Source organism: Trichoderma camerunense, assembly GCF_050948025.1.
Source record: "Trichoderma camerunense strain CBS 138272 chromosome Unknown V8C40scaffold_5, whole genome shotgun sequence".
NCBI classification, from domain to species: domain Eukaryota; kingdom Fungi; phylum Ascomycota; class Sordariomycetes; order Hypocreales; family Hypocreaceae; genus Trichoderma; species Trichoderma camerunense.
The window spans coordinates 1891836-1910052 of record NW_028145365.1 but is presented as its reverse complement, the minus strand read 5'-3'; the positions used below and the strand labels follow the sequence as shown (position 1 = coordinate 1910052).

The window sequence follows — 18217 nt, the reverse complement described above, 5'->3', positions numbered from 1 at the left end:
TATCCTCAAACATGGAATCTAGGCAGAATACTGCCCTAGGATGAAGAAGACGTAACATCACTGTTATCGAATGATGCCCCCCCTCTAGCTACGAGGGCACCAATACTATCGACAACTTTCCTTATCATCGAATGGAATATTTCCTCAGCTGTGATTCATGGTACTTTGAGTCTTGAATGCCTCGGTTGGCGAAACCGCCACCATCTCGTATCGAAACAGGTTTGGAGAGGATCTCAAAATGATAATAACAATAACAATAACACTGCAAGAGTACGTATAAATGAGTTAGAAGATTTTAGATAACATGATAAAATACCGGAGTTTACTGATCAGGCTTATATGGCAGATACCCTCAGAGCTGGGCTAAGAACCTAAATCATTGCGAAACTTGTTGTCCACGAAATCTTCAGACAGTCTGGATTAGATGAGGTAGATATGGACCTCTCGATGGCAAAATTCACCAGGCTCTGACGCTATGAAATCTAACTTGATTTAGATTCTCTAAAACTGACTGCTGTTTGCTGACTACTTGGCAGCACTCTGCAGTTGAGGTGGAACGTTTGTAAACTCCCAAGATCGACTAGCTACAAACGACCAGCTACAAGCGAGGTAAATAACCTCCTATCTGTGAAATGCTAACAATATTATCATTCCATAGCATATATCCGCCGTACACCAGGATTTCCTTGTTCACACTCAGTACAGAAGAGTCGAATGCGCCTTGGCCTAGAGAGCAACTATGTACTCCACGAGAGACACCGTAAAAGGAGGCACTATGGATAAGACGATGTCCAACATGGCCATGACCAAGACGAGAGGCACTTCTAGAGCTGTTACCCATAGGTTCGTGCTCATTTTGGGCCAGCTATCACACCGGTTTGCCTCCATGCTTCTACTTTTGTCACCCGAAAGGGTTGCGTATCAAGAAAGTATTGAGAAGAAATTTTTTTTCGTGAGAACTATCAGCAAAAAACTTGATTGCAAGTAGGACATGTACGGATGGAAATATTACAACTAAGCCCCCAAGGAGCCTTGGGTAGCCGAAAAGATGCCTCCATCCATAATTTCGAGACATCTTTTCTTACAATGCTTCCTAATACAGTTGACTATCTCGGACTCCTGCATAACGCGGATGTCCAGATAAGGGTTTAATGGCAATTTGAGGATCCAAATACGATGAAAATGAGACTGGTACAATACACGTTTTTGAAGTTGGGAATAATTTGCAATGCCCGAGTCGTTTTTGGTCAGGCTATTTCAGTATCCATAGGATCACCCAAAGTCGACCTGGGCAAGCCTTGACAGCTTTGCGAGATTACAACAACCTCCAAATACCCAATGTAGCACTGTGAATACAGTCTATCCGTTGGATGGTAATGCGCTTTAGTTCTTTGGCATCCGATATGTTCTCAAGAGGTTCTCTGTACGAACCGCACTTATATGCGCGGCCGATCCCGCTCAGTGCTTATTCACAGCTCTCGCGGGCTGCAGCTCACGGCTCTCTGTTTGTGCACATAAATCCACAAGTAACATAGGACCAGACAGAGCACAGCCTTGTTTCACAGAGTATTACGAAATCAAAAGGCTATTTCAAGAGGCTGCCTCAATCGCCCTTTTGTTCAAGTATCTGCGGGCACTTCCTTTGAAGGTGTTAGTGGGTACCATTTTCGGGCTATGCGCCCAAGTACCTACTCCGTACAGCATCTAGCATCCGCTACTAGCGCCACCAGCAGCTTCTCCATACTCGGCGCAAGTACTCCTTTATACCGCGCGCGCAACAAGAGACACCGCCGGCGCCAACCAACAAGGTCACCAGCACCAGCACCAGCACCAGCACCAGCACCCACCAGCACCAGCACCTTGAAGGTGAAGCACTGGAACTTTAAGCTTACGGAGGCCCCCGCAGGCCGAAAGCCACTGCAAACTGCCCAGGCACACTCTTAGAGTTGCAAGGGAGAGAGAGCCTTCATCCTTCTCTCCGTCATCCTCCCCAACCATCCTCAACCATCACCGTCACCGTCGCTCTTGGTCTCTTTCGCAGTCGCTGGACAGTCGAATTGGCTGCTTTATAAAGGGCCTCGGCACTGCTGCCATTCAGCACTCGCGCGCAAACCCGACCATCGCATCGCCACCACAGACTTACACCGGCTTAACACGAGAACATTTACCGATCGCCCACCATGGCCGACCTGATTGATCCGACAGCAAAGGGCAACTATCCCATCATTCTCGGCGATGGATTGCTGGGGAAAACATCCAACGAGATCTTTACAGGCATTCGCTGTACGTCACCTTTGCATGAGAATATCCAGAGAACCACCTGCTAACACGCCAACTACTCCTTTGCGCAGATAACCACAAACCGTCCTTCCCTGCGTCCGACGCACGATTAAAGCCCTCTCTTCCCGGAAAGACGAGCTCCTACGACTTGAACTTTTCCAACTCGGACGGAACAGTCGGATTTGCCGGAACGCGCTCGACCGACGACGATGACTATGTCTTGTGGTTCGACCCCGAGCGCAAGGCGTTTATCCTTGACAAGGTCGACTCGACGTTTAACATGAACCTCACGCGTATCCCTGGAAATAGTAACCCGGAGGAACTACGGCGGCGATACCCTCACTTGGAGAATGGCCAAAAGGTGGGAGACAAGAAGAGCGCAGCAAGCAAGGACAAACTTAAATCGACACCAAAGGCTGACGAGAAGAGCATCACCGTCCAGACCAAGGAGATGCAGAAAAAGTTTGACAAGAAGCACCTTGACAAGAAGTCTTCCGACAAGGTGTTCCTCGAGAAGAAACCCCTGGTAGAGAAGAAACCCGTCGACAAGAAACCGCTGCTCGACAAGAAGCCCGCCGTCGACAAGAAGCCGACGGATAGAAAGCCGACGGATACGGACAAGAATACGCCGGAGAAGAATACACCAGAGAAGAAATCAGTAGATAAAAAGCCGACTGAGAAGAAATCGTCGTTGGAGAAGAAGATGTTTGAGAAGAAACAACTGGGAAAGCCGCTTCCCAAAAAGATTGACCTTAAACTTCCCGTGCCGGAACCGCCCAAGCCATCAGAGTCCAAGCCCCGAAAGAAGAAGGATGATGATGAGGATGATGAGGATGAAGACGATGATGGTGATCTTCTCATCGAATATCCGGGTGCGGAGGCCCCGGCCAGACAGACTCATTTCTCACCGGCCTTCCCTGCCCCTCGGCGCTTCGATGACTTCATGGACCAGCGTGAATCCGAAGTGGAGGAGGAAGAGGAAGATGGTACGATGGACGATGTCGACTTTAAGCTTCCCAGCCCGGTGAAGAATGCTAGCCAGAGCCAATCAGAGCCCATGGACGTGGATGAGGAGGAGGAAGAGGGAGAAGAGGATGGGGATGCAGGAGCAGGAGGAGCCAACGACACTGCCGATTTGGAATACGACTTGGAACAAGAATTGGAAAATGCCTTTGAAAAATTGGATAACAACGACCAAGATAATGGCTACTATTTCAGCAACAACAATGCCAACGACGATGACGAAAGCGAAATCAGTGAGGAAGATTAGAGACAGCCTTGGCAGACCAGACCAAGATGACTGGGCGTGTTTTCAGCTGATACGGAGGAAAAGAAAAGGACAGGGAATGCCTATTTATGCCATGACTTCCAAGTGGAATTTGAGATAAATGATTTATTGGGTGGCGTTTATTCGAAATGGGCCAGCTAAACGCTAGATACCACCAGCGAGAATGATTGGGTTCTTTTTACTTGTTTTCTTTTTTTATTTCTCTTTTCATGTCATATTTTTATATACACAGAGTTTTCCCGGGCCAAGGAAGAATAGCTAGTATTACAAAAGAACTTGAGGTTTAATTCATTCATTCATCGTCCTGTGCAAATCTGTCGCCCGCCAAGTGATCCGTAACGCCAGGCACCTCCCTCTCACAGAACAAATGCCGCTTGGCCGCCGTCAAGAGAGGCCCGTACTGCGCCAGAGCCGGCCCGTCGAAGCAACCCACAGTGAGACAGGTGTAGTCGCGGTTGTCGCGCTGCCAGAAGAGAAAGCTGCCGCAGTTTGTGCAGAAGCCGCGCTCGCAGTGAGGCGTGGCCGAGTACACGTTGAGCGTCGATTTGGCTGTGTATTCGACGGCGGACTTGGGTAGCCTGTGGGAGCGGAAGATGAGGGAGCCGGTGTTTTTGCGGCATTGCTCGCATTGACATGTTGTGCACTGTAAAGGGCGTGTGAGCATATGTGTGAGTGAATCTTATATACATATCTTATAGCTGTAGGTTGAAAACTCACGCTGTTTGCAAAGTCGTGGTCGGGGGGAAAAGTCACGGTGTAGCGGACTGATGCGCAGACGCAGCCGCCTGTGATTGTCTCTGGTTTGTCGGTTGAGGACATTTTGATGGTGGTGGTGTATGCTATGTGTCTGTGTTTTGCGTAGTTGTTGAGGCTGGCTGTTGTTGCTATGATCACGGTCGTGATAGTATCGTAAGAAGCGCTTGTTGAGAGATAATGAGAAGGGTGTAAGATGAGAATTTCTCCAAAACTATTTATACACAAGGGCGTGAGTCCCGGCTTGTGATGCTGGAGTCTTGTCAACGGCGCCTTTCATGGATCCCCAACTTGCTTGGGTCTTATCGTCATGTTGATGCTAGTGTGGCGGGCGCCGTCGGAGGCAGATCGTCAAACTAGCGCTTGATGCTAAAGAGGCTGCCTTGCTGGATCGACGACATCTAAAGCAACAGATGTTGGCTTGTGAAGATGGTAATGCAGCGCTTATTGGTATTGATCAACTACCACAGCTTTGACTTTATACTCTAGAAAACAAAGAACATCATCATTTCATAATTGCAGTACCATTTACATTTACGCAGAGATGCATCAAAGCAACACGCAATGTCCAATAGCCACAGCTAAACAACCTCCCATCTCGCAATCCAACCGACATTCTCGCCAGCGTTCCTCACAATGCACAGCCTTCCCTCCTTGGAATTTGCTCTAACATCTGGCAACACCTTCTCCACGGCTATGCTCCCAATGGCAGCACCTCGGCCGTTGGTTAGGCAAAACGATCCCGTGGTGACGAATCCGATGAGATCCTCTGCATTGGGCACGAGCGGATGGTGTCCTCCGATATCGACCTCGTTCGGCGCCGGGGTTCCGTCCAGGCTTGGTGGAGCAGCGAGGAGCTCTTGTGCTAGAAGGCGTTTTCGCGTCTCTATATCGTCCAATCGAGACGCCGTCCTTCTCTTGGGCTGAGATTGGGAGGATGATGTAGACTTTGAAGTGGATGATGAGGGGATACGTGAAAGCCATTGTGAACGAAGATCTGATGGAAGAGATGTTGCCTCTGGAGGTATGCTTGCGGGGACTTCGGCGTCGGAAGACGGTGGTATGGAGATGGGAACAGAGGGGAGGCGGTATATTCTCGCGCATGGGCTGACAACGCCTCGTGAGAGGAGTGATATACGGACACACGCGATTGCGTTTGGAGGGAGTGGTTGCGTAGTCGGAGATGGCGAAATAAGACTGTTGAATGAGGCCTTGGGGATGCTGCTCAACAGCTTGAGGTACGGCATCTCGTCGCCCTTTTTCTCGGTAGGCACTGAGTCTTCGCCATCAACATCCATTGCTTCACCCGAATCACCATCTGGCGAGGCTCTCGAGTCCTTGTTCTGCTGCTGCGCCCGCGGCTGTACAAGACCAAACAAGTATTCAAAGTCACAGGCGTGTCCATCTCCAATCTCGCCCTGTCGCCCTGCGCCTAGGTTGAGCGACGCCCACTCAACCCTCTTGCTTTTGGGCCGTCTCGCCCACTCCCTCTTTCGCCTCTGTCTCCGCTCAAGCTCCCACTCCGCTCCAGCATCGGTTCCAAGAAAGTCTGCTGGAAACCATGGAAGACTGCGCTCAAAGGCAACTTGCATTATCTCGTTCAGTCCTGCAAACCGCGGATTGCCACCTGAGACCAGCGGGCAATGAACGATGCTGTACCACAGAGGGAGGATGCACTTCCAGGGTGCAAGAAGAGTCCATGTTCCTTGCGCCTGTGTGCCCGCTGCAGAACGGGAGGCAATGAGAGTGATGGGAATGGGAGGGTCCAGGCTCGTTGGCTTCAACAGAGCTCCAGACGTGAATTTGCTTCTCCTTCTGTTGATGGACTTTTGAGACGGCAAACACGAGGCCTTGTGACGAGCCTGCCGGTCAAATAAAAGCGAGGGCTGCAGGTCCTCTTCGGCGGGCCACTTGGCAATTGTGGTTAATAATTCGGTCTGTGCCTGTTCGGTCTCGGGAAACTCCATCCTCCGCGGCGGGTATCTCAACCGAGGATCTTGGGCTGTAAAGTTTAGAATTGAATTATTTGGTAAGGCTGCCGGATTTGTTAGCCCCTTTAGTGACTCGAATAACTCGGCGTGTTTGTTCTTTGGGCTCGACCCAGACGGATACGCCGCCAAGACAGACAGTAGCGTCTCGGTGGACGCAGGGCCAGAGAGCTCAATGCTTCCGATTTCGAACCGCAGGTCCTCAATGTATAACCTAGGGTTTTCCATCTTTGTCAAGCGTAGCAGCTCATTAAATAGCTCTAGAAAAGCTGAAGGATGGACCCTGATAAAGACCCGTCTCTGTGTCTTTTTCTCAGCTCCGTCTTGTTCAGCCTCACCTTCTCCCTGACCTTGCTCGGCATTTTGTGACTGTGGCTCAGGGTCCCAAAGGATGGTCGATTGGCACATGGGCCGCTGAACCCCGACTCTTTCTCTGCTCAAGATGCCAGTCCACGCTCTTGTGCCCTGCCTCCATTTGCTCCCTCTATCATCCCAGCAAGAGTCGTGCGTCACTCCGACCCTCTGAAGTACTCTTCTCATGCCGGCAAAGTTTCCATATAGACCAACCGTGCTCATATAAGTCATGTCCCAAACCATGGTACCACGCTCTCCCTGCGCCCTGTGTGTCGGCCGGTAAATCTTTTCGTTTGGTGTCAATGGAATGGCGAAGCGCCACAAGGGCTCCTTGGGTTCTGTCATGCGAGCCCTCTTTGCATGCCATTGATGTGTCGGCAGCCAGGTTTTGTTCATCTGGCGCTTTCTGAACTTTGCAGGCGGCTTCGGCGGTTCGTTGAGCGCGTTCCTCCGTACCTTGGGTCTAGGAGTCCTTCCCACAACACCAACGTCTTTGCTTGCCTCTTTTGGATCGTTCTGGCTATTGTCGTCGGCCTTGCTTTGCTTCCTCTTCCTCTTTCGCGCCGCAAGTATCCGAAGTCTCTTGGCCATCTGGGCCCGTAGTCTTGCTCTCGTTGTCCTCGGTTTCCTCCTTCTCGACTCCACCAGGGGGGTATTGTCTTCAGCCATTTCTTTCCTGGCCCTTACCCGCAACCTTCGAGGCACCCGCTTAGGATTGTGACTCGCCGTCCGTCTTCTCAGGCCGCGGGGCACCTGTTGGAAAGCTCTGCTGCTCCTCACTGCCTTGGACGTGGCCATGCTCTGTTCCAAAGCGCGGATCTCAAACTCGTGAGCAGCCACAAAGGCCACCAGATCCAGCTCGCCATCTTTGAGTGCAGCATCGGCAGCTTGCGTGGGGATGTTGCGTGCGGCGTGAACCTTGGCGCGCTTCTGCATGAACGCATCGCTTCGGGCGTTGGCAGCAGGAGCGCCGCGCTTTTTGGAGGCTGGACCGGATTGTCCGCCTGTAGGATGATTCGAGGCCATCGCAGCGGCGAGCTGGCAAGCTTGTGCAATGCCCAATTGCGTCCTTGAACACGGTTTTGTTGTCGCGGCGATACTCTGGAAAGGCCTGGGGAACTTTCTAGGTAAAGTTGCGTTATCGATAAGCGCGGCAGTGAGCCATTCGCTTTTGCGTTTTGGTGAGCGAATCGCAAGCTAGGTACATGCACCTACTAAATGAAGTGCTGTTCAACCAATCTTGCTGTTGTATTACCTCAATCGCAAATTGCAATATGGATAAAGTATACATCAGTTTTAGGCGTGTTAAGAGCTTTAACTTATTTATTCTCATTTTCATTTTCGTGCATAATTTACAAAGCCCTCTAAAGATCGTGCCCTTTCACATTAAATTGATGGAGAAGAAACGGCGTTTCTCTATGACATCACTTTTTGTTAGTACTTGTGACACCCTCAGTTTACCATCGACACAGGTAGCTTTTTACTCAGATGCAGGGGGCAAACTTAAAAGTTTCATCGTTTACTTCTTTGTTGACTCTCGTTGCTATTGGCACCGCCGCGAGGGTCTAATCTCTTGCAAGGCGTGTACATAATATAGGCTTCCACATACAAAGTTTTGATGCATTAAACTCTGGGCTGTCCTTTATCGAATTCACCGCCTTGAAAGCATCGCTAAAGCCTCTGTAAACTAATTCTGCCACCATTTCCCTGGCAACTGAGGTATGGCTGTAAATGATAACTCGGATCGCCCGCACTTCTACCCTCCTCCAACTTTTTCAACAATACACCCATCCCAAGACATCTGCTGGAGATCCAACTGATTCATCAGCCTCGCTTCTTTTTTATTATTTTGATAATCTATACCACTCATATTAGCCTATTATAGTCCGGGCTCCATTTTGAATGACATCTATTTGGTGATCGCACTGCAGCATCACTCACTCACAACAACAACCATCATCTCTCTTCTACATCCGGAATATCATCCCTGTCAACGACGCTACCAACCGCAAATACGAATCGGCACAACCGGGTTCGGATTTATAGCGACCTCATCCCTGAAAAGTACGCGTACCCTGTTTCATTATTCCCCATAGCTCGCCAGACAGGAGATCCGTGTATCCACGACATCTGCAGCTCATCTCCAATACCACCTCATCTACCAGGCAAAAGGGGGCACGCGACAGATGTTGAGCAGCATTCCGCATTCCAGAGTCTACTAGCGCTCGGCTTGCCGTCTCATCGTCCATCTTTCAACCGTCCATCGTCAAACGTTCGGCATTCTTCTTCTGGTCCCCGGCCAACTGCCTCCTCCACCCCCACGCCCCCCAGCCGGTCAACCGCATATCTCGAGGTTGCTTTGCTGACCCAGAATCGCTTCTCTCCGGTTAGTCTTTACCGGTTCGCGCCAATTAGCGTGTCGCGCCGCGGAGCTTCAGTTCCAGTTCCATAATTTTTCCTTTGCTATCTGCAGCATCCTGCAGCATCAAACCAACTCATACTAGTGAAACTGCCTAGGCCTTACCGGCACTGGCTGCTTGGTTATTATTAGCCGTGGCCTCGTTTGGCTACACATGTCTGCCTTGAGTAAGCCCGACTCTCCCGCTTGTCGTATTGGTGAACTATCACGGCCCGAATGGGCATGACGGCCTGTTACCACGTATCCGGCAGCCTTTTCAGTGGCCGTGGCCCCTGTCACATTCCTTCCTTCGTGCTCATACCTTTGGTCGTTGCTGGATCAGCGTCGTCTCATTCTCTTCAAGTCGATCGTTTGCTCAAGTGAGCTGCTTGGACGCGATTCGTCCTTCTGTCCGGCTGATCCGGAAGACTCCGTCTCACGGTAGACATTTTTGCAATAGCAATTGGCTAACATGCCTTTTTTCCCCCCAGTTGGTAAGGGGCGCAAGGTGAGGCAATTCGATACTCTCTTCCGTTCATCTCTTGGCTATCTCTTGGCCTGCCAAGTAACTTATTACTAACGGCATTCTGTGTCTAGCCCAAGTTTGAACTTCATCTCAAGGTAAGATTATTATTGTTATTATTATATGATACTCATTTTCATCTCGAGTTCATCTGATCAATCTTTGGCTAACACTGAGTATATCTATGATTTGAACAATGTACCTCTCGTTTCCGGAACATCTTTTATCAAATGGCATCTCACCCACTCTATGCATGCCGAGCATCGCGGCCGCACCCCAAAAGCTGCAATTGCCAATCATCGAGTGGAGTACAACTTCCAGAAAGTGATTACAGGCGTGCGAATGTCCGTCGACAAAAACAACAGCCTCAATGAGTGCCAACTGGAACTGGAGATTGTCCAAGAGTTTGCGCTTACGGAAAAGATCACCCTCGGTTATATCAAGATTAACCTCGCTGAGTTTGTCGAGGAGAGCGAAAACTTTATGAGGGATCCTTCATCACCAGTGTCGTCCAGACGACGAACCAACAGCGCCGGATTGAGCCCTACAAGTGCCAAGGAGCTGAAATTGTCTGATGAGATCCAAAGAGAGGTTCAGGATGGCATCATGCGCAGATATCTCATGCAAGAGAGCAAAGTCAACAGCACTCTCAAGATCAGTATCCTGCTCATCCAGGTCGATGGCGAACGCAATTTCATCGCGCCGCCGCTCAAGACGGCCCCAGTCTTTGGAGGCATTGTAGGGTTCATGGCGCCGGAGCAAGTTGAAGATGAAATTTTGGGACGTGAGTAAACCCTTGTTCGACTATGCTTTTTTTGCACCCTTGATTTGCGCGCGCTGATTTATTAACGATTATCATCTTGAAGCTGATAACAAAGTAGCTCTACCGACCTTATCTAAAAATCGAGACGTTGCCGAGGTCCAAGATCTATATCGTCGGGCCCTCGCAGCATCATGGACTCGCCAGCCCTCGGAGCTCCCTACCGATGAATGCATCGAGGACATTTTCTCTGGCGGCAACGGCTGGAGGACTAAGCATAGAAGCGCCACTAGCCCTGACTCCGAAGACGACTACTATGATGAGGACGTCGAGAACAATGGCACCCTCCGACCCAATGAATATCGCCGCATGGCTATGAACCATCGCCGCAACCACTCGAATTCCTCATCCCACTTTCGTCCTGGCAGCTCCTATCAACACCAAAGCCCCCACTCTCACCATCGTCGTACCCTTTCCGGCTCGAGCGACAAGAGCGTCTCAACCGTCACGGTGGGAGGGAACCGCACTCCGCTTAAGAAGGGCGTGCGTATTCTCCGCGATGACAGTCGCGAAGATGACTTGATCAGCTCTAAGAGCGTGGTGAGTCTGATGAGCCTGGCACCCACGATGGGAAGCAGCGAGCGCGAAAGAGAACATATGAAGCGCACAAAGGAAATTGGAGAATCTGATGTGAGAGATGATTTAGTTGCTTGGAGTTTACCTGGGAGCGTGGCGGTATAGATGGGTTGGGTATTTTTTTTTTTTTTTCTGCACAGCGAATCTTGGAAGAAGGGTAATCCTCCTCTGTCCAACCCTCATCTTTGTATTTGGTTGCGGCTATCTCGTTGAGCCATCTCCGGCTCTGCAGGTTCGGTGTTTACGGAGGTTGGCAATAGTTGGTTTTCTAATACTCTCTCACTGTCTACATACATCAAATTTATACATATAATACTGAGTCTTGTATCGCGATTTGCACATCATTTTCTGTGTATTGGAATGCCAACATCGACTCCTTTTTTATTTATCCCCTCCGAACCCATATGATTTCTCGGCCGTATTCTTGCTCCATCCTCTCTAGAATCTCTCGAGTAAAGCAAGCCTCCCTCTCCCTCATAAAATCTATATAAAAAAGACATGCCCTCGCCCTCCAAGCATCCGGACGCTTCTTCTACAATCATACCATGCTTGTGTGTGTACTCACTCGCCAAGATAAGCGTTTTGCCCTCATATTCCTCCTACCTTTTTGACTGTCCTTAACATTTAAGGAGCCTGCAGGTTGCCCCTGACACCACCCTTGCCGCCAACTTCCCTAGCCGTGACGGTAACGCTGAGATCTCCGGCGACGTTGATGGTGACCTCGACCTTGCCGCCCTTGGAGACGCCCTTGATGGCGGCCTCGGCGAGCGGTGTGCCAATCTTCCAGATCTTCTCGCGCTTCTCCTCCTCTTCCTCATCCTCAAAGTCGGAGTCGTCCTCGTCCTCGGGGACTTCCTCGACTCTGGCCTTGGGCTCAGGCTTGGTGACCTTGATGTGAGTGCCACCCTCGACAACCTTGATCAGGACGTCGCCACCCTCGGCAGCGGCGGCGATGTGGACGGTGCGGCGGGCAGGGACAGCCGTCTCGGCCTGCATGATGGGGGTGAAGACGTCCTCGCCCTCGGCGTTGACGGTGACGACACCGATGGCATTGGAGATGTGCTTGACGGTGGTGACGGCGGGGTGAGTCGACTGCTCGATATCGGCAGCCTCGTACTCCTGGATCAGCGAGGCCTGGAGAGCGGCACCGCGGGCCTGCAGCTCAGAGGGGTTGATGGCGGTGGTGCTGGTGGCGGGTGCGAGGATGACGGTCGACTCGGGGAAGATGGACTGGAAGTTGGTGGCAATTCGGGGAGTGTGAGAGGTACCACCGCACATGATGACCTCGTCGACATCCAGGACGTCGAGCTCGGCCTTCTTGACAACGCTCTCAACCAGGCGGTTGAAGCCCTCAAAGACCTTGCGGCCAACCATCTCGTATCGTGTCCTGTTGAGGGTGGCGGAGAAGTCGAATCCGTCAGCCAAGCTCTCAACGCTGAACTGGGCGTTGGTGCCCAAGCTGAGGGCCTTCTTGGTGGCCTCGGACTCGAGGCGCAGCTTGGCCAAGCTCCTGGCGTTTGATCGGGGGTCGACGGTGTGCTTCTTGATGAACTCCTTGGCGAAGTACTCCATCAGGGCCTGGTCGAGGTGGACACCGGCGAACTCGTAGTCGTGGGCGGTGGCCAGGATGGTGTACATGCCGCCTCTTGAGGCAACAACGGCGACGTCGGAGCGAGTGCCACCCAGGTCGGCGACGACAATGATCTTGTCCTCAGTCTTGGCCTCAGGGCGGGCATCGTAGGCCAGCACGGCGGCAATGGGGTCGGAGATGAGCTGGAGGACCTCGAGGTCGGCGTCACTGGCGGCCTTGATCAGGGCCTCGCGCTGCTTCTCGGAGAAGTTGGTGGGGACGGTGATGACGGCCGAGGTGACCTTCTTGCCCAGGTACTCGGAGGCGGCGGTGACGAGGCGTCGCAGATATCGGGTGGCGGCCTCGGAGACTGAGATATCTGAGGGAGCGTCGTCCTCGCCGGCCTTGTCCTTGACGGTGAAGGAAACGGCACCAGAGGCATCCTGGGGGTGAGCAGCAGCATGGCAGTGTGTGGGGTCAATTGACTTGAACCTGAGCAGGATTGTTAGCATTATATCTTTAATCTATCTTGTCATGTCTTATCATCACTCCATGATATCAGATTTTGGGGATAATGGCAGTCGTACTCTTGGCCTAGGAAGTCTCTGAAGTAGGCAATGGTGTTGGTCGGGTTGCGGACCAAGAAAGCCTTGGCCTGAGTACCGTAGTACTCATCGCCATCGACGTAGGAGAGAGCGGTGGGGATCTGTCGGTCTGTGATGCCACAACTTGTCAGTCGAGAAGAAGAGAATAAAACCTTCAGGCTGGATGGAGCTTGGAGTTTCGGGAGAGGCTGCAGCTGCGCCATATAACCAACACCCCTCCCCCAAAATAACAAGCTCTGTCTACACTCGGGACAAACTCAAAACGTACCACCGTCCTCGTTGGCAATAACTTCGACCTTGTCGTCAACGGTAAAGGCAATGGAGCTGTTGGAGTTGCCAAAGGTGATGCCAATGGCAACCCGGTTGCCGGGCTCGACCGCGGCCTTGACGCCGTTGCTCTCAGACATTCGGAACGAGTTTGTGTGGAATTTGTGAAAAACCAAAAGAGATTAGATCAAAAAGAAAAAAAATGAACGTTCTTCTGCCTCCGTCAATCTGCAAGCAAAAAGATTGTGAGGGAGGGTGGATTGGATTGAATCGGGGGGAGTCGGTTTTCTGGTGGAGGGGCTACTTTTTTTTTTCCTCTTACAAAAAATTTCGAGCAGAGGAAAAAACCCAGCCAAACTGGTTCCAATGTTAGTGGAGGCTACAGGCACCCCGCGGCGCGGCGATAGGGAGGCAGCCAATCAGACGTGCCCCTCCATAGCAGGCAGTCTTATCGCTTATCCGCCCAATCAAGGCAAAAAAATAATTCGTCCCAGAGCAGCAACGCAAGGCTGAATACAAGAAAAGAAAGACGCCATTCCTCTTATCGTTGATTATCGAAGCTACAACAACTTGCCTTGGATAGAGATATTAAAGAGTCGAGTCGCCGCAGCATGTCTTCAGAACCGGTCTTTGTCCTGCCGGGTGACCGTATCGATCCCTCATTGATACCTTCAAATCCAAAGAAGCCGCTCCGCCTAGGTCCGGGTCTGCGTCATGTCCCTCCGAGCGACATCCTCCCAACGTTGGCCGGCCAGCTCGTAACAGACCGACAGAAGAACGCCATTCGTGTAGAGACATCAAATGGCAGGGTGAGATTGGTCTACAACTGTATCAATTTGTCTTGTCTAATGGGCTAACGCTTTCGACCCAGTATATCCCACGCGTAGGCGAGCTCGTCATCGGCACCATCAACAAATCCGCCTCTGAAGTCTACTTCGTCAACCTCTCCGATTATACCGCTCCCGCCCTCCTCCCCCAGCTCTCATTCGAATCCGCCACGAAAAAGACGCGCCCCATCTTAGCCCCCGGAGCGTTGGTCTACGCCCGTGTTACTCTGGCAAACAAGCACATGGACGCAGAGCTCGAGTGTGTCTCTGCTTCAACAGGCAAAGCCGATGGTCTTGGGCCATTAGTAGGCGGCATGCTATTTACGATATCCCTTGGCATGGCCCGTCTCCTAATGATGCCCAAGAAGGCACAGCACGGCAAGCTTGTCGTTTTGGACGAGCTTGCTGACGCCGGTGTTCAGTTTGAGACGGCCACAGGCAGAAACGGCAGGTTATGGGTAGACAGCGATAGCGCAAAGGCCATCATCGCCGTCGGCAGAGCCATCCAGGAGACAGACGAAAAGTCGCTCAGCGTAGATGAGCAGAGAAAATTGGTCAGAAGATTAATCAAGGAACTGAGCTGAAACGATCGAAGCAAGAAGCAAACAGAATATTCGCAGTAAACCAACGGCCTCTTTTATTCTGCCGGGTCAGCTGCCCATGTTATATATACCCATCGCGCACTGTTTGTCCCAGTAGGGATGCTTGCCTGTCTGCCTAGGTAGATATAAACAACGCCTCCCTTTAGCCCGCCCCTATAGATTTCTTTTGCCATTGTAAGAAAGGCAACGGGCGGGCCATCCATATAATACAAAAATAATAAGTTGATTAAAACGCCTCGCAATATCCAAGTGCTTGCTGAAGCTCCAATGCCATTTCCTAGCCGGACTGTGTACCCTGTGCGCTTGGTGAGATAACGACAGACATCGCCTAATACTCGTATGGAAGAAAAAAAAAAACACTGCCAACGCCGTGGCACGCAGGCGAGGATGAAGGCCTGCCAGGGTTGTTAAAGTGAAAATAATGTATAGCTTATAATTGGGTCTCGTTTCCCCACGGATTTACTCGCTGACTGAGTCAAAACGCTAACCGTGTTTCAAAAGCTGCCATTGAGTGAAACGCCTTTTTGACAGCTCGTCCTTGCGACTTGCAATAGACGGGGTATTCATGAAAGTTTCAAAGTGTCATATCATGGATCACCCTTGTACAAGTGGGTGTCCTCGGTGGTATCCTCGTGGAGCAGCATAGAGTAATTCCTCTACGCGTCGTCTCTCACTTCTCTTTCCTCCGTCTTCTGTAAAATTGTTTATTTCTTTTTTTCTCCCTCTTTCTCATATGCCGTCTACATCCATGTCGACTTCAATCGGCTCTGGAAGTTGTTGCTGTTCAATATTGTGAATCTTAATCATGTGTCTCTTCCAATTATCTTTTCTGGGGAAAGCTTTGCCGCCTGCTCTGGAATAATCGCAGCCGACAACAGAACAATGGAATTTCTTCTTCTTCTCGTGCCTGTCATTGATATGTCTTTGCAAATGGGTCTTGGTGCCAAAGCCCTTGCCGCAGCCTGGGTAAGGGCACTTGTGGTCTTTACTGTGATAGCGCTGATGATGTCTAGAGAAGAGGGACAACGTTAGTATCGGTGAGCACACTCACACTCACACATGGGGAAAAGGTGTATCATACTTGAGCTTGTGTGGTTGGTCAAAGGACTGGTTACACCCAGGCTCATCGCATCGGTAGACTCCAGTCCTGGGAGAGTGGCTACCAGCCCCCGAGTGTGGTGACGCACTATGTCGGAAATCAGAGCTTCCCACAGACTCGGGCGAAGGTGTATCCAATCCAGTCGAGGGCGTGTTCTGTGATGAAACGTCGGTAAAGGAGGGGCCGGGGAGTGGGGTGGAATGATCGGAGGGGTAGCTTGGATGCCGGCCTTCTGGCGCTGCCAAGCTGTGATCGTGGTTTGGAGGAAGACTTGAGTCTAGCATGACGACATCGGCGTTATCAAGTTGAACATTCGCTTGGTCGATTTCAGTGTTGGGGTTGGTGGTGGTGGTGATGTAATCAGGAATGAATTCGGTGTGGTTTGTAGAGCCGGGAGACTGCACTGTAAAGATTGGCTGAGGCTGCGATTCAGGAGGTGTCGGAGATGGGGACGGCATAGCAGAGCCATTGGCGAGTCCCTCCTGTGGTAACGCTGCAGCAGGGTCACTTCGCGATGGCTTATGGAAGGCCTCGTAAAGCTGGTGCTCAGTTTTATGCCAGACTTCGGTTTCCGTAGAGGCAGGCATGATGTCCATGGGATTTACGGTTCCGGGCGAGGCAACAGGAGGAGAGGGAGACTTTCGAAATTGATGGTATGATGGGAATTGAGAAGACTCAGGAAGCGAGGCTTTTGAAGAAGGCTCTGGCGCATTACTAACGGGAGGGCTGACTGGCGCCAGGCTTGCTTCAGTCGCCGCTTCAGCGTCTGGTTGGTGGTGTGAGAGGGGCAGGGAGGCAGCCGAGAGGTTTGTGGGAGACTCGACATGGTCGCCACTGGTTATGGCTTGCAGCGGAGTCGCCCCATCAAGCTGAGATGAAGCTGGATCTCCTTCTGGAATGGTTGATCGTGAAATGGTAGAATCAAATGTTGCGTCTCTGCCTGACTTACGCCGGAACATGTGCATCATGTTCAAGCGAAGAGAGCTGGAACGCGAAGAAGAGGGTGGCTGCACGGGCGAGTCAACCGGCGGATCGGGCTGCATCACCATGCCAAACGCCTCGGATGGGATATGAGGACTGTAGTAGTCGGCGCTGGTGCCTTTGAGAACGCCAGGCTCGAGATCGTCTGTTAATGGCGGTGCAAACTCGCCATCGTCGCAACCCAGCAGCGGGAATGGTTGCGCTTTGACCCGGTACTCATCAGCAATGCCGCCATTGACGAGCCCGGGATCCCCAGGCTGCAGGTATGCTGTGTTGACAGGGAAAGAATAGCCATTGTTAAGGTTGTGATCCGCATGAGCGTCCCAATGGCCATAGTCGGCACTTCCTCCATCTCCTTCACCTCCGCGCGTCAAGTCTCCTTTGTGCTTGTATGAATCGCTCGACGAGAGGCGTTTAGGAGGTGTGTTTGCTCCGCCAGAAGCGCTGCTACCGTGCCCGGCTCCAACAGCGCCCACCTCGGCATCGAACGGCGGATGTGAATGGCTGCTTCGACGACGCTTGAGATAGAGGAAGCACGGGTACAGGCAGATGGCCAGCAGTGCAACCGCAATCACCACGCCGACGGTGATTCCAGCAATTGCGCCGCCGCTCAGATGTCGCTTGTGCATATGCAATTCGTTGTGGGTGATTCTGGATTCAAGCCTGTTCCCATTCCTATTCCCATTCCCATTCCCATTGCCGTTCCTATTCACAATCACATTCACATTCATCGTATCCACCCCAAGCGCCCGCCTGCGCAACGACTCCAGACTTGTTGCCAATGCATGGCTCGCTATCCCGCTCACAGCTCGCACACGGTCGCCGATTGAGGTCGTGTCGGTCGTGGCAACTCTCGTGGCGACGGAGCTGGATGAGGCCATTGCTCCTTGCTGCCTGAGGTCGGTCCGCTGTAGTTCTCTGCTCTCTCAAATTCGAATAGCGCGGGAGGCCGCCCACGGCCAAAAAACGGCTGTCTCGCCCAGGTGCAGGGGTCGGCAGTATCAAAGAAGACTGCTCCAAGGCCTTCTTGTAGGTGGTGTCAGAAAATCCTCATCATGGAAAGGCACAGGCAGAGAAAAAAGGGTCGGATTATTCACACTAGCAGGTGAGAGAATGAGAAGGCAAAAGGCGAGCGCTGGGCTTTGTATGTAGTGTCAGCAGGGCCCTTCCTTCGCTCTCTTGCAGCTACCCGTTGACCTGTACATGTACGTACTTGCAGGTGGACACAGGGCTGAGCAGTTGGTGCAAGTGAACAAGTACGTAGCACATGCATGGGTGCGCACGTC

The 18217-nt window shown here is 51.7% G+C and overlaps 7 protein-coding genes across 7 annotated transcripts; 3 read left to right on the top strand and 4 right to left on the bottom strand.

Annotated features, from left to right (window-relative positions):
* Window positions 1-1898: 1898 nt before the first annotated feature.
* On the top strand, window positions 1899-3874 carry V8C40DRAFT_239976 (RNA polymerase II transcription elongation factor-domain-containing protein). The gene is made up of 2 exons (XM_083214712.1): window positions 1899-2283; window positions 2352-3874. Exons 1-2 carry the CDS (start codon window positions 2181-2183, stop codon window positions 3548-3550), a joined length of 1302 nt encoding a protein of 433 aa, XP_083075848.1. The 5' UTR covers window positions 1899-2180; the 3' UTR covers window positions 3551-3874.
* Window positions 3706-4644, bottom strand: V8C40DRAFT_182389 (Mss4-like protein). Its single transcript, XM_083211744.1, has 2 exons — window positions 4286-4644; window positions 3706-4211 (listed from the first exon to the last, which is right to left on the bottom strand). The coding sequence occupies exons 1-2, from the start codon at window positions 4385-4387 to the stop codon at window positions 3861-3863; spliced, it is 453 nt and encodes a 150-aa protein (XP_083075847.1). The 5' UTR covers window positions 4388-4644; the 3' UTR covers window positions 3706-3860.
* Window positions 4645-7742, bottom strand: V8C40DRAFT_182400 (ribonuclease P/MRP protein subunit POP1). The gene has a single exon (XM_083211745.1). It carries the CDS (start codon window positions 7687-7689, stop codon window positions 4903-4905), a length of 2787 nt encoding a protein of 928 aa, XP_083075846.1. The 5' UTR covers window positions 7690-7742; the 3' UTR covers window positions 4645-4902.
* A 1523-nt stretch (window positions 7743-9265) lies between these two features.
* V8C40DRAFT_182328 (uncharacterized protein) lies at window positions 9266-11345 on the top strand. The gene is made up of 3 exons (XM_083211743.1): window positions 9266-9569; window positions 9659-10368; window positions 10451-11345. The coding sequence occupies exons 2-3, from the start codon at window positions 9708-9710 to the stop codon at window positions 11083-11085; spliced, it is 1296 nt and encodes a 431-aa protein (XP_083075845.1). The 5' UTR covers window positions 9266-9569; window positions 9659-9707; the 3' UTR covers window positions 11086-11345.
* V8C40DRAFT_239965 (ribosome-associated complex protein SSZ1) lies at window positions 11146-13736 on the bottom strand. The gene is made up of 3 exons (XM_083214711.1): window positions 13424-13736; window positions 13138-13264; window positions 11146-13042 (listed from the first exon to the last, which is right to left on the bottom strand). Exons 1-3 carry the CDS (start codon window positions 13560-13562, stop codon window positions 11605-11607), a joined length of 1704 nt encoding a protein of 567 aa, XP_083075844.1. The 5' UTR covers window positions 13563-13736; the 3' UTR covers window positions 11146-11604.
* A 26-nt stretch (window positions 13737-13762) lies between these two features.
* On the top strand, window positions 13763-14860 carry V8C40DRAFT_182281 (exosome non-catalytic core subunit RRP40). The gene is made up of 2 exons (XM_083211742.1): window positions 13763-14231; window positions 14294-14860. The coding sequence occupies exons 1-2, from the start codon at window positions 14034-14036 to the stop codon at window positions 14831-14833; spliced, it is 738 nt and encodes a 245-aa protein (XP_083075843.1). The 5' UTR covers window positions 13763-14033; the 3' UTR covers window positions 14834-14860.
* A 457-nt stretch (window positions 14861-15317) lies between these two features.
* Window positions 15318-18096, bottom strand: V8C40DRAFT_182277 (uncharacterized protein). Its single transcript, XM_083211741.1, has 2 exons — window positions 15933-18096; window positions 15318-15860 (listed from the first exon to the last, which is right to left on the bottom strand). The coding sequence occupies exons 1-2, from the start codon at window positions 17810-17812 to the stop codon at window positions 15581-15583; spliced, it is 2160 nt and encodes a 719-aa protein (XP_083075842.1). The 5' UTR covers window positions 17813-18096; the 3' UTR covers window positions 15318-15580.
* Between the last annotated feature and the right edge of the window lie 121 nt (window positions 18097-18217).